The 14812-nt window shown below is 31.9% G+C and overlaps 1 protein-coding gene and 1 pseudogene across 2 annotated transcripts; both read left to right on the forward strand.

Annotated features, from left to right (window-relative positions):
• Positions 1-8734: 8734 nt before the first annotated feature.
• LOC107946867 (protein TAPETUM DETERMINANT 1) lies at positions 8735-12492 on the forward strand. Of its 2 annotated transcripts, none has more exons than XM_016881361.2 (4): positions 8735-8853; positions 9692-9996; positions 10245-10346; positions 11750-12492. In XM_016881361.2, the coding sequence occupies exons 2-4, from the start codon at positions 9918-9920 to the stop codon at positions 12091-12093; spliced, it is 525 nt and encodes a 174-aa protein (XP_016736850.2). In that variant the 5' UTR covers positions 8735-8853; positions 9692-9917; the 3' UTR covers positions 12094-12492. The 2 variants fall into 2 exon arrangements, with proteins under 2 accessions (XP_016736850.2, XP_016736849.2); XM_016881360.2 differs by having other exon boundaries at positions 8736-8853; positions 9686-9996.
• Positions 12493-13430: 938 nt separating this feature from the next.
• On the forward strand, positions 13431-14775 carry LOC107944357 (glutamate-1-semialdehyde 2,1-aminomutase, chloroplastic-like; annotated as a pseudogene).
• The last annotated feature ends 37 nt before the right edge of the window (positions 14776-14812 follow it).

Raw genomic sequence — 14812 nt, forward strand, 5'->3', positions numbered from 1 at the left:
GTGGTGGTTTTCATTGATGATATATTGGTATTTCGAAGACAGAGGCAGAACATGATCAGCATCTTCGAATAGTTCTACAAATTTTGCGAGAGAAACAGTTGTATGGAGAGCTTAATAAATGTGAATTCTGGTTATCAGAGGTTGTATTTTTAGGACATGTAGTATCTGTTGATGGGATTAGAATTGATCCAAAGAAGATCGAAGCAATTATTCAGTGGAAGGCGCCAAAGAATATATCGGAGGTACGCAGTTTTCTCGGTTTAGCTGGGTATTATAGGAGGTTTGTAAATGGATTCTCGAAGATAGCACTACCAATGACTAAACTACTGCAGAAGAATGTTCCTTTTATTTGGGATGATCAGTGTCAGAAAAGTTTTGAAACATTGAAGCGAATGTTAACTGAGGCACCAGTTTTGACATTGCCAGAATCGGGTAAAGATTTTGTAGTGTATAGTGATGTTTCTTTGAGTGGTTTGGGTTGTGTATTGATGCAGGATGGGAAGGTAATAGCCTATGCATCTTGTCAATTGAAACCACATGAAAGGAATTATCCTACTCATGATCTTGAGTTAGCAGCTGTGATTTTTGCATTGAAGATTTGGAGACATTATCTTTATGGTGAAAAATGTTACATCTATACTGATCATAAGAGTTTGAAGTATCTTCTTTCTCAGAAGGAATTGAATTTGAGACAAAAGCGTTGGATCGAGCTTCTGAAAGATTATGATTGTGTTATAGACTATCATCCGGGAAGAGCTAATGTTGCAGCTGATGCATTAAGCAGAAAAGCTGTAATTGAATTAAGGGCAATGTTTGCACGACTTAGTATCACTGATGATGGGAGTCTTTTGGCTGAATTAAGAGTAAAACCGGTAATGTTTGATCAGATTAGATCAGCTCAGTTGGAAGATAACAAATTATTGAAGAAAAGAGAGATGGTACAGAATGGTACAGTAGAAAATTTTAGTATTGATGATTGTGGATGCTTGAGGTTTCAAAATCGGATTTGTATTCCAAATACTTCTGAGCTTAAAGAGTTAATTCTACGGGAAACTCATGATAGTTCGTTTGCTATGCACCCCGGAGGCACGAAAATGTATCGAGATTTACGAGAATTGTACTGGTGGCCTGGGATGAAAAAAGAGATAGTTGAATATGTCAGTAAATGCTTGGTTTGTCAGCGGGTGAAAGCAGAGCATCAGGTTCCTACTGGATTATTACAGCCGATTACTATTCCAGAATGGAAATGGGATCGTGTTACGATGGATTTCATTATGGGATTGCCATTGTCTGCAAGTAAGAAAAATGCTATATGGGTAATAGTTGATCGACTCACAAAATCGGCTCATTTTATAGCTGTCAGAATGGATTGGTCACTTCAGAAACTTGCAGAGGTCTATATTCGGGAAATTATAAGGTTGCATGGTATACCGGCTTCTATAATTTCTGATCGAGATCCTCGGTTTACATCAAGATTCTGGAAATAGTTACATGAGTCTTTGGGTACTAAACTTAATTTCAGTACAGCATTTCATCCACAGACTGATGGGCAATCTGAGCGAGTAATTCAAATTTTGGAAGATATGCTTCGAGCTTGTGTTATTGAATTTGAATCTAGTTGGGAACGTTACTTGCCGTTAGCTGAATTTGTTTATAATAACAGTTATCAGTCCAGTATTCAAATGGCTCCCTATGAAGCTCTATATGGTAGAAAATTTCGATCACCTATATGTTGGACAGAATTAAATGAAAAGAAGATAATTGGACCTGAATTAATTCGTGAAACAGAAGAAACAGTCAAGAAGATTCAACAGAAATTAAAAGCAGCTTTTGACAGACAAAAATCTTATGCTGATCTGAAACGTCGGGACATTGAATACTCAGCCGGGGATAAAGTGTTTCTCAAAGTTTCTCCTTGGAAGAAAGTATTAGGATTTGGCCGAAAAGGAAAGTTAAGTCCTCGGTTTATCGGACCATATGAAGTTATGGGGAGAGTTGGACCAGCTGCTTACCGATTAGTTTTACCCCCAGAATTACAACAAATTCATGATGTTTTTCATGTTTCCATGTTACGAAGGTATCGATCGGATCCATCTCATATTATCTCTACTGAAAACATTGATATTAGACCAGATTTGTCATATGAAGAGGAACTAGTTCAAATACTAGCTCGAGAAGTGAAAGAATTAAGAAACAAACGAGTCCCTCTGGTAAAAGTACTATGGAGAAGCCATAGTGTAGAAGAAGCAACGTGGGAGCCAGAGGAAACTATGAGATCACAGTATCCTCATTTATTTTCAGGTAAAATTTCAAGGACGAAATTTTTTTTAAGGGGGGAGGAAATGTAACGACCCAAAATCCGTGAGCACCAGAAAAGTGTGTTATCAGGCCTCCGTCTTAGTGAAATAAGTTCGAAAATAATTATTAAAAATATTTATGAGTCTAGTAGTGTGTTTAATTAGGTTTTAATTAAGTAAATTTAGCTTAATTTAGAGTAATTAGTAAAAAGGATTAAATTGAATAAGGGTAAAAGTTTAATTATAGATTAAAGAAAAATTAGAAGGACTTAAGAGGAAATTAAACTATTTCCTATAGCTGAGGCGGTTTAACGTGGAAAATATCAAAGATTTTATTGATTAAAAAAAATATATATTTATTTAATAATTAAGTATATTATATTATATTATATTATATTATATTATATTATTATATATATAAAAGAAACAAATAAGTTAAAAGAAAAGGAAATGAAAACGAAAACAGAGAAGAAACAGGGGAGAAAGAAGAAAGAAAAGGGGAAATAGGGTTTATGAAGCTTGGAGTTAATTGGTAAGCTCAATCAAGTCCTTTTCTCATAATTTTGATATTTTAGAAGTCTTAAAACAAGTTTTTGATGAAATTAAGTTGTTAGTTTGGAAGTTCTTAGGTTTTAAACAAAGTTCATGTTGAATAAAATGATGAAATAGGGGTTTAATTGAATGAAATTCAAGTTAGAATAGATATAAGGATTGAATTGCAAAGTAAGCTATAAGTTTTGTGTTTTAGGGACTAAATTGAGAAAAATTCGGAATTAAGAAAATATGTTGAAAATTTAATAGTTAAATTTGAGTTTAAATGAAATTTGAATAGGAATAAGGTGTGAATTGGTGTTATAAAATTGGTTATTAACATTTTACATCAAAACAGTTTTGGGAAGTAGCAATGGTCTGACTTTGAAAATTCACTAAAAAATTTATAAATTGAACTAGAGGATGAACAAAATATGGAATTAAAGCTTATTGAGTCTAGTTTCTTATAGTAGAAACAGTGTAAGCAATTAATTGATGACTCAAGAGATATTTGAAATTTTGTAATACTGGTTCGGGGTGATTTCGAGATGCCCTATTTTAACTTTGGAAAATCATTAAAAATTGTACAAAAATTATAATGGAGTGTAATTTATATATGTGAACTCCTTAATGAATCTAGTTTCAAAATAAATAAACAAGAACCTTATTCGAGTTCTGTACAATGAGATAATTTATTTTTAGTAGAGAGAGGTCAGAACTGTCAAATGAAATAACAGGGGAGTATTTAACGAATAAACTGTACTAAATGGCTAGACCAAAAATTCTGGAAATTTTATGGTTAGAAGATATATGAGTCTAGTTTTAAGGAAAATTTACGGATATTAATTTGGAGTTTCGTAGCTCAAGATATAAATAATTTAGTAACAATGACTCAAGTAGACAGCTTAATGGTGAAATTATATATATATGCATTAAAAATGGTTAAATTTGCATGTTTAGGCTCATGAATTAAATTGAATCATGTTGTATTGATGCTTATAAATAATTATTTTCGTAGCCAACAAAGAACCTGAAGCATCAGCATCGAAAGGAAAGGAGAAAGTCATCGAGGACTAAAACGGGAGAATTACGGTGTGTATTACTATAATTCGAATTTTAATTATTATTGATTGCTGAAATTTTAATTGTTATGTATGGTAAATAAGACTTGAGGTAAGTATGTGAAATTGAAATTAGAAAAGTAAAATAATACCCTATTAACTCGTCGGACTAGATTCGATACAAATGGCATGCCATTGGATTTGTGATGTGATGAAGAGATTGTAATTCGGCCGAGAAGATGTTTCTGTTATTATATACTTCGGTTTATCCGAATAGGCATTTAATGCCTTATTGGTGTGTTTGGGAGGATATATTATACCGGTGTGTTATGGAGGATTTACAATATTCCGGGTGTGTTTGGGTTGGATATTCTGGTGTGTTTGGGTGGAAATCCGCGTATCTGTCATAGTCCGAGCTTTGTTAATAGGGTAAATAATTGAAATGAAATTTTGAAAATGAGATTATTTGTTAATAGGGTAAATAATTGATGTTTGTAATTTATTAATGTTAAATAGTCTTGGATTATAGTAATACCACTGAGTATATCCATACTCAGCGTACGGTTGTTTCCGTGCGTAGGTTAGTAGAAGTCAAGTGTCCCGGCTCAGCATCCAGAACAATCCCGACTCCAACACAAACTTGGTGATGTATATTTTTCTTTTGGGTAAAGGTGGCATGTACATAGGTGTTATTTAGTCACTTGAATATGTATATTACTTTGGGTAGTGAAGGATGAATTATAAAATTTAGATGGTTAAATGAAATGGTAAGGAAAGTACATGATATTTTGATACATGAACATCAAGTTGTTAAATGAATGAAGTTTTTAATCAATTTTGAATGATGCTATAATAGTTATTAAATTAAAATTTTGTTAATAATATAAATATTAGTATATGAATGTGAAATATTGGTGTTGGTTGTTTTGGTTTGAATTTGCAGGAGGTTTAGGTAAAAATAAGTAGAAATGCTGCTGAAATTTTTATAAAAAAAATTTGGAATACTTGAACAAGTCCCGTTCTACTTTTAATACGTGTTTGAACTTCGAGAGTTCAAGATAGGGACTTAATTATTATATTATACTATGAAAGTTATATTAATTGTAAATTATTCGTAAGTTGTCTGATATGTCCGGTAATGCCTCATAATCTCGTTCCGGTAACGGTTTGGGGTTAGGGGGTGTTACAAGTTTTTTTGCATTGGTTGATTGTATGTATTAATCAAATTAAGTTTAATTGTTTTTATTTTTATAAATGTTGTAACATTTTATTAATAACATGGTTATAAAATTACAATATAATAATATAAAAGTTTAATTAACTGATGAGAAAAAAAGTTTAATTGATAATTGAAATTAGATTGAATTTAAAAATATATATTTTGATTTTTGAAATATAATATTATAATAGTAGATTGTGCAAAATTCTATTTTTATATATAGTTTCTAACTTATTTTTAATTTTTAATTAGTGGATAAAGATTATTAATTAAATTTAAATATTGAGATTACTAAATAATTTATATTTTAAAATTTTGAGAGAATTGAGATATGATTGTCAAATATTGCCCTAATAAACTTGGTGTGAATTAATTGAAAATGATAAACATGCTGATAGGAATAGTTATTCACGCATGTACAAATTATGTAATGTGTGATATGTTAGGAATACTGTATGTACTATTGTGCATTCATGTGTCCGAGGGAGATTAACATTAACATGATTCCTATTGTTTATATATTGTAACATTTGGTGTAGTTGGTTGGATAAGATTTTGTATATCAGATTGACATTCCACCACTAATTTATTAAAATTTATTATTGAATTTGAATGATAAGTATGAAAAAAGATCAAGATAATAAAAATGATATTGAATATGCAATTGATGATAATTATAATTATTGAAAATTTGAATTCCTATTATAGCTCTTTTAAATTGTTTTCTACTTATTTTGGAACTAAGGATCTATGATAGTGTTTTGGTGATGTTTTATGAAATTATATAAATATTTAAATACCACATTTGCTATTTATTTGATTTGATCATGTTTACATCAATGGCTTGATTTGGAGATGTTTGGAGTTGATTGAAGGTGTTTTTGAGTTTTATTTTATGTCTTTCTACTTTAGCATATATACATATAAATTTAATAGCTAAATAAAATTTCAATGTATCGATACCTCTGCTTCATTTTGAATCAAAGTGTTATAAATTGACTCGAAAGTGTTCTTTTTTGTTGTTTGATGACTTGGGCCAAAAAAAGAACTTGGATATTAAATAAATAATTATATTTAAGTATGATGGTGCAGAAATAAGAAGTAAATGCGTTATTTAGCTGATTAATCATATGATGGAGTGATTGGAATCGAATGGCTGGTTTAAACATCTAAATGTGACATCACTTATTTGAGTTTGTTTTTAGTTCAATAACCGGTGTTACAACATAAGTTTAAAACTAATCATAAAGAAAAACTTTGATATAGAAAAAAAAAACGATGGCAAAAGGTGGAAGTATAAAAGTGTACACTTGCTCAAAATCTTGCATCACCTTAGGATCAAAGTTACTTCCTATATTATCGAATTTTAGCACCATTGGTATATCATATATTAGTTCAAGATAATCATCTTCATCCTACTAAAGGTGTTTGGATTGGGGGATGTCTAGTATTATTAAAAATGTTACATTATCCTATTTGATTCGTTTATTAGAATAAAAAAATATTTAATTGACAAACTATAATATAATCAAAAAATTCACTCAACATAAAATAATTTTTCATCGTAAAAGAAACAAAATCAAATAGTACTATCATAATTCAAGATAATATTATTTATCCAAACATAAAAATATGATCTGGAGTTATAAAATTACTATAAAAATACAAGATTTTTTTTTGGAATTATACATAAATATATAAGAGTTATAATTATATGCTCCAATTCTATCCAAAAGGAAGTCGTTACTTTGCTAATCAAAAGTTTATACTTTGCCCCATTATTAGTAAAATGAAAAAAAAATTCAATAGAGGAAAAAAAACATTTATAAAATTAACTGAAAATAATTTATTCAAAATTTAATTCGAAGGAAATTAGCATTTATTTTGAAAAGGAAAAAGATTCTGCTGTCAAAATCTAGTAATGAGAATAATGATAAATGTGGAAATCCACTTTTAATTCATTACCCATTCAAGTTCTACTCATCACTTACCCATTTGCTTGTTTTGACCTTTTCCTTTCCTTTCTTATGTAATTATTAACATCACCCATTCTTTCTCTTTTGGGGCTTCTCGACTTGCATCATTTCATCATCTTCTTCCCTTTTCTTCTCTTTTCATCCAATTTTTACACTCTAATTTCTCAATATTTGTTTACCTATCGAGTTTTAGTTTGATTGACATTTTATGTTATTATCAATGTAAAAGTATGTGGGTTCGAGTGCGGTGAAGCATATTATCTTTTCATTTAAAAGCTGGAGGGAGGCTTTAGATAATTCTAAACATTGTGTAAAAAAAATAGATATAATAAAAACCTACAATAAGATTAATGTTTTAAAAAAAAGAATACCAATTGATTTAGGCTATGCAATTAATTAAAACCATATTGATTTAGATACAATGGTAAAAACATATTATATTTTTAAGGAGAAAATATAAATTTGCATCTTGAAGATAACACTATTAAAAGGATCAACTGCAAACCTAAATATAAACCATAAAATGAACATAAAGAATATCAAATAAAAATATCACCGTATCAATTAAAACAACAGAAAATAAAAAGATTGTAATAAAACATAAATTCAACTCAATCAAAATTATACAACAACCACAAGCTGTTGTTATTCAAGATAAACACCAAAAAATTCAGAAGATTTTTAATAGAGAAGAATAACCAACACATCTAAATTATTCAAGAATTGGGAGAATTTCAAGAATTTACATTTTAGGGGAAAAAAAACATTACACAAATATTTATAGAATTTTTCATTTATTTTGAGAGATTTTGTTTTCATTTTCAAATAAGAGTAGCTAATACCAAAGGTAAACATTCCCTACTTAACAATGTAATAATGATTATATTCTGAAAAAATAAAGTGTAATAATGATTATAATAATTATAGATATAATTAAATTATACAAATAGGCCGCACGTGACTTTGTCCACTGACCCCACACGCCCACACATTGATCTAATATCAGTCCTTTTATCATCATTTGATACTTTCTCTCTCTCTCTTTTTAAATTTAAATAATAATTATGTATTTGAATAACTTCTAATATTAAGTATTGAATCAATATATTTTTATTAATCAAAGAAATTAACTATTTCAAACATTAAGTTTTTACAAATTTCGTTGTACAAACATATTTGCAAACATTTCATATATTATTATATTTTAAAATCTATTAATTTAATTTTATAAATTTTAAAAGAATCAAATTGTAATTTTATATTTTTTATGAGGTCAAGATCTTTATTGAAATCTATTTTATAAATTTAGATTCAACCTGAAATTATGTTTGATATTCTATAAATTATATATATTTATATTTTAAATTCTAAATAGTAATAAATTTTTTAATTTAATTATTTGAAAATTACGTGGATTGAATTTTAACGTAGTTAATATTAATATTATTAACAATATAAAAAGACATGTATTTGAATACATTAAAATATATTATCATTTTATTTAAATGTTAAAAAAGAATATAAATAATGATATTGATAAAAATAAAGACTAACTATTATGAAAAAAAGTAAATAAAAAATAATAATTTGAAAACTAACTCTTTTTTTTTTCTCAACTATAAATATTACTCACATAGTTCTCTTTGCCTTCAACCTTGGCCCTTGGCATTGCTTATCTTCTTTCTAAATCCGAGTTCTTTTTCGAGCTAAAAGAAATCCCAAACGCATGCGTTTAACTGTTGATTCTCTTCTCTGCCACGGATCCTAAGGTGAAGAATCTCTCTTTATTTTTCTATGTTTCTTATTAAATTGAGAAAAAAAAGGGGGTTAAATGTAGTAAAAACTTGAATTTTAGTTCAATAATTGCGATTAACTTTTCTGGGATTTTATTTCTTATTGTCATTTCCCTCTTTCACGATCTTCTTTCTGCAACTATACTTAGTAAAAAAAAAAAAGAAAAAAGAAAGAAGCTAAGCCCATTACTATAATTCATGCAAATGAATAATAAATAAGGCAATTCTATCTGGCCTGGTTCTCCTCTGCATCGCTGTTGCAGTGTTTGTGTAGTGTACTATTTGCTCTGTCATCTGCTCAGTAAATTCCACTACTTTTTTTTATAGCCATTGGGAGTTTGATTTTCTATGCATATTATTTTTATTCAAGTTCTACTGTGTTTTTATGGGTTTGTCTAACTCTTTTCTTTTCCCTTTCATTGCAAACATTTCATTCTCTTTTCTCAGGAACTGCTACTTTTTAGCATCATTAGAAAACACTTACCTTTTTATTGAGATAATAGGAAAACACAAGAAATGAAAATGGGTTTTCAAAACTCTTTGTTTAGTGAGTTGGTGTGGTACGAATCGCCGTCGTTTAGGTCACTGTTTAGTCTGTTTTGGACCCTAAACTTTAGCTCTCGTGAAACCTAGTCGGTTTTAGTACACCTTTTTGGTTCTAGTCAAAATCTTAATCGCCCCTTACTCCTCATCTGACGGCTGTTTTTTCATCTCCCCTTTTCGTTTTTCGTATATATAATTAGATTTGGAAGGATGGATGGATGGATGTGATGTTCTTATATATATATAAATCTTCAACGTTGTTTAGATGCAGATTTTCTGGTATCTGAAACACCCATCAAAGGAAAATAAGAAAACTCTTCGTTTGTCTTTTTTTCCCCCATGGCGTTTTGAGAACCTCCTTATCAACTCGAGGCTCAACTCACCTGCTTCAAGTTCCCCGAGTCTACTCGTTGACCATTAAGACTTGGAGAAGAGAATCTGATAAAAGAGGGTTTCTCCTTTTTCTTCTTCGTTTGAATTTTTGGTTGCTTTCACCGATGAATCGGCGATTCCTATTTGTACTATCATCGTTGTCCTTCGCCGTATTATTCCTTTCCCTCGTCGCCCTTTTCTCAGGTGCGTGATTTACATGCATAGTCATAGATACTCTCTTTTTTTTTTCCTTTTAGTTTAATATATAAAATATTTGTTTCCTTTATCAAAGTGGATGATGGACACCTCTCTTTCAGAAGCATGGGGGTTTCTCCATGTTTCTCTTTTTCCTTATAAATTCCTTGTTATCTTCCTCTTTGTCTTTTTCTATTGCTTATTATTATAGTATAATAAAGGCATTCTTTAACTAAAATTGTGGGATTTTGTTGCAGGTCAAGGTAAAAACATCAATGGCTCATTTGGTTTGAAGCTATTGAGGCTAAGGATCAACCAAGGGAACCACACCCTTTTAACGCCACATCGCAAGCTTCTTCGTAAGTACAATAAAAAAACAACTAGAATTACCCACAAATTTTCTTCATTATAAAATGCAAAAATGAATTTTAAAACAAAACTGGGATTTCTTTGGTAGTTGTTTTTCGAATGTGTGGGGGCTTATGATATGACGGGTGTTTTTTATGCCAAAAATTCGTAGTAACAAATAGCAATGCGTACGGTTCAAATGTCAGAGGCGCACACGTCTGTTGTATTTCTTTGTCCTTTTTTTTTTCTTCTGTTATGGTTGAAGCTAACGTGCACTGTTAACAATGGCTGTCATGTTGCCTTGCCATTGATGATTCAGTTTCTTTAATTAAGACGGGGAGTCCTTAAATCCCATCAAAGTTTTATCAACCTTTAGCCTTCTTCGTAATTGGAAGTCTAATGTCTTTAGCCCACCGAGTTCAGTCCTGCACTGTGCCTACTCCACAATCTAGCGCCATCTTTTTATGCTTACTGCCTTCAAATTATTTTTATAATATAAATTTGTTTGTCATTACGACTAATGTAAATGTTAAGTTTGAATATGTTTGCTAATTCTGAGTATTTATTTTTAATAAGAGTTAGGAGTAGGGATTGTATAAATATTGAATTTAAGATGTATAAAGTGAAAATTTAATTACAAGTCCTTTATCACTTAATTTTTTGTATTTTAAGCAAAATGAAAAGTGGAAGATGCATTGAATGAAGCTATTATACTTATTAATCTAAAAAAAGTATCTTTCCAACACTCTTAACAAAATCTTTTGATATATTTGGAGAAAAGTGCTTTTCTAGAGCTAACTCAAAACCTTGTTTGAAAATTTTCTTTTCTTTTTCAATAAAAAAATTTAAGTTAGATGAAAAGGTTAAAGCTTTAAAAGCAATTTGCATATTGTCCCCCCTTTGTAGCAATGCCTTTTAGGTTAAATTTTGTCTTTTTTTTATCATTTTCCCTACAATTCCTGTGAATCATCCTCCTAAAAGGTGTATTTTGTCTGTAGACCTTTCCCCTTTATTGGTTTAGTTTGGTGGTTTTTCACATTACATTTGCTTTATTTTCTTTATTTGTTTGTCATACAGAAAAAAAGAAAAGAAAAGAAAAGAAAAGTGGTTCACAATTTTTTTTTACAATACTTAATACTATCTATTATAATAATGTTGATGTCAACTCATCTAAAATTTAATCGACATCACAATTTTTTTTAAACCAAGTTATCTTCTATATCCTTTTAACAATATTATCTCCATAATTGGAACCCAAATTTTGATAGCTTAGGCCTATTCACACTATCTGAATTTTTAACATTAAAGTATGGGATGGATTTGATTTTGAAAACAAAAATGGATATGAATGGGGTTTATTTGGGGGTGGGACCTTTAAAAAGGCATATTTGGTTTTGTCGTTATGTGTGTGCAGGAACAGCAATGGCGGAACCCAACCGGATATGGGGAGAGAAGTGTAGCAAAGCTGACATAGTAATAAACCAGGGACCCACCGCCCCACTGCCAAGCGGCATTCCCACCTACACAGTGGAAATTCTGAACGTATGTGTGAGTGGCTGTGACATCTCAGGGATCCACTTAACCTGCGGCTGGTTCAGCTCCGCTCGTCTCATCAACCCCAAAATATTCAAGCGCCTTCGTTACAATGACTGCCTCGTGAACGACGGCAAGCCATTGATCAACGGTGGCACTCTCTCCTTTCAATACGCTAATACCTTCCTTTACCCACTTTCCGTCTCTCGTGTGGTGTGTTCTTAGTAATATACCCATAAACACTTGGTTAGTTTTCCATGCATATATCATCATGAATGGATCCTATTGGGTTTTTGCTGATACTGCTTTAGCTTTTCTTTTTATATCATTTACTGGTCTGAGTCCTTTCGTCGATTGATTAAAAAGAGTTGATAGGATACTGTAAAGTGTGATTTCGTGTCAGTCGAATAGTGTGTGATGCGGGAGTTTTGATTTGAGGGTATTTTGTAAATAGTGGGGCATATAATGGATTGGTTTGTAGGTATGAAGAGCAACTTTTCTATATTTTGAGGCATACATACATATATCCGACAATTTGAAACTGTGACTTAGAGGATGATGATCCATCCCTCCATGCTTTTGTATCCATGTTTGTTTGTTTCAAAAAAAGATGAACCTTCTTCACCCTCCTCCCCTTATTACTTCTGCATGTTTGGATTGGTGAAATACAACGGAAGAACATACAAATATGAAAAAGGAAAAGCTTAAATACTTCAATATCCGATTTTAACACATAGTTTGGATTAAAAAATGAAAAAAAAAATTAATGCATAAAAGACAAGGGAAAACCGCGGCCCACCCAGTTTGACTTTTAACGGTTTTCCTGAGGAAAAATAATTGACGGCTGACCTACCAAATTTGTCTCGTCTCCAAAGGCTAATCTTTCTTTACAGTTTCAGCAGCTTCTTCTTGAGACAAGAAAGAAGATTTACAATCATAACAATTGGATCTAAGCTATATAAAGCATTTCTTTCACCGCGATCCTCTGGTGAATATAAGAAGAAGAAGAATTATACCCTTGAAAAAATCTGAAGAAGCTTTCACTCCTGCTAAGGTAATTTTCAGCCCCTTTTCTTTTTTTCCTTTTATCATCTGTTTCTTCTTAGCGGATATTTTGATTTGTCAATTGGGTTTGCTATGAACTGAAAATATGTTTTGAATTCTCTATAATATATGTCGGATGAATTGATTTGAGTTGAAATTTAGAATGTTATATTGTAGATTAATCCTACTTCAATTTTGGATTAAATTCTGATCTGAAATTGGAAGAAATGAATTGCCCGTGCTTAATTGAATATTTGGCATTCTTTTATTGCTTTTTATACAGACAACAGTGGCAGGCAGAAAGTAACTATTTTGCTTTTGCCAAACATGAAGTGATCATTGATTTTGAATCACTGTTTTGCCAAGTCATTGCCTTCTGACTCCCGCAAGAACTTCTACAAGGTAGAATTTGACGCCAGGATGTGAAAATTCTCCTGTTCGTGCTTTTAATTTGGTTGGTGGACAAGCGGTCGTAATTGATTGCGTTAAGGGTTGTTGCGTGTGGGACACAGACGGTAATGAGTATGTCAACTACGTTGGGTCCTGGGGCCATGCAGATGATGACGAGGTTACATGTTTTCTTCCTTGGTCTACCATAATTTGATATGTTGCATCTATCCTACTGTTTTAACTTGCTGAGAAAGATTGCAGACTTCCCTTTCACTGTTTACGAATTTCTTCATACTAAATTTGTTCAGAAATTATTTTGACGCCCCGTATGCAGATCTAGTTTTGATTTATTATTTTTGTTGTAGGGGGTGCAAGATCGTCGCAGCTAAGAATTTGTAGGTCAATAAAAGAGAGAAATTGACAAATTTTGCTTCTGATATACTAGGATTTCTTCATTGAGTTTGCAGATATCTGTAGGTTCTTGCAGCCCTGGCTGAGACAATGAAGAAAGGAACCAGCTTTGGCACTCCTTGTCTTTCTGAGAATGTTCTGGCAGAGATGGTAATCGCAGCTGTCCCTAGCATCAAAATGGTTTGATTTGTAAACTCTTGTACAGAAGCACGCATGGGCCTTGCCTGTGCCTTTTACCGAATGGCAAAGATCATCAAATTTGGGGGATGTTACTGATCCTTTTCTTGTCAAGGATGGTAGTGGAGTTGCTACCCTAGGGCTGCTTCACTCCTCCGGTGTTAGAGGCAGCCACTTCTGAAACTCTTAACAATGACATATCAGCTGTGGAAAATAATTTTAAGATAACAAAGGAGAACCAGCAGCAATTATTCTTGAACCTCTTGCTGGGAACTTGGGCTACCTAAACCTGACTTCCTTCAAGCCATCTGTCGCCTAACCAAGCTTGTCTTATGGTGGGGCTCAGGAGTGTTTTGGAGTAACTCCCAATTTAACAACAACAAGGAAGAGATACTAGGTGGTGGTCTACCTGTTGGTAGCATATGAAGGAGGGAGATTATGGAGATGGTGGCACCAACAGAGCCAATGTACCAGGGTGGGACCTTGAGTGGGAGCCCACTGGCAATGACAGCCGGCAGTTGAAGGAGCCCGGAACATATGATGCTTAGACAAGATCACAGGAGAGCTTGCTCAAGGCATTCTAGATGCAGGAAAGAGGACGGGACATGCAATTTGCGGAGGGCCTGTTCACAACTTGGACAATGCAAAGAAGAGTGTTACAGCAAAATTTGCGAGGTTCTTCTACAGGGGAATGCTGGAGGAAGGTGTACACTTTGCACCTTCACAGTTTGTATTCTTCTGAAGACATCCAAAAATTTAAAGCTTGTTAGTTTGAATCTTCCATCACCTGCAGGAAAAAAAGGGCCTATTCTTCCTACCTGCTCTTCAGTTTTCCTGAATTACCGCCTAACACATATGGTCAATACATAATTCAGCTATTTTTCACATATATAGAAAAAGAATATCCATATTTATCACACCC

The sequence above is a fragment of the Gossypium hirsutum genome, chromosome A12 (assembly GCF_007990345.1).
Source record: "Gossypium hirsutum isolate 1008001.06 chromosome A12, Gossypium_hirsutum_v2.1, whole genome shotgun sequence".
In the NCBI taxonomy this organism is placed as follows: domain Eukaryota; kingdom Viridiplantae; phylum Streptophyta; class Magnoliopsida; order Malvales; family Malvaceae; genus Gossypium; species Gossypium hirsutum.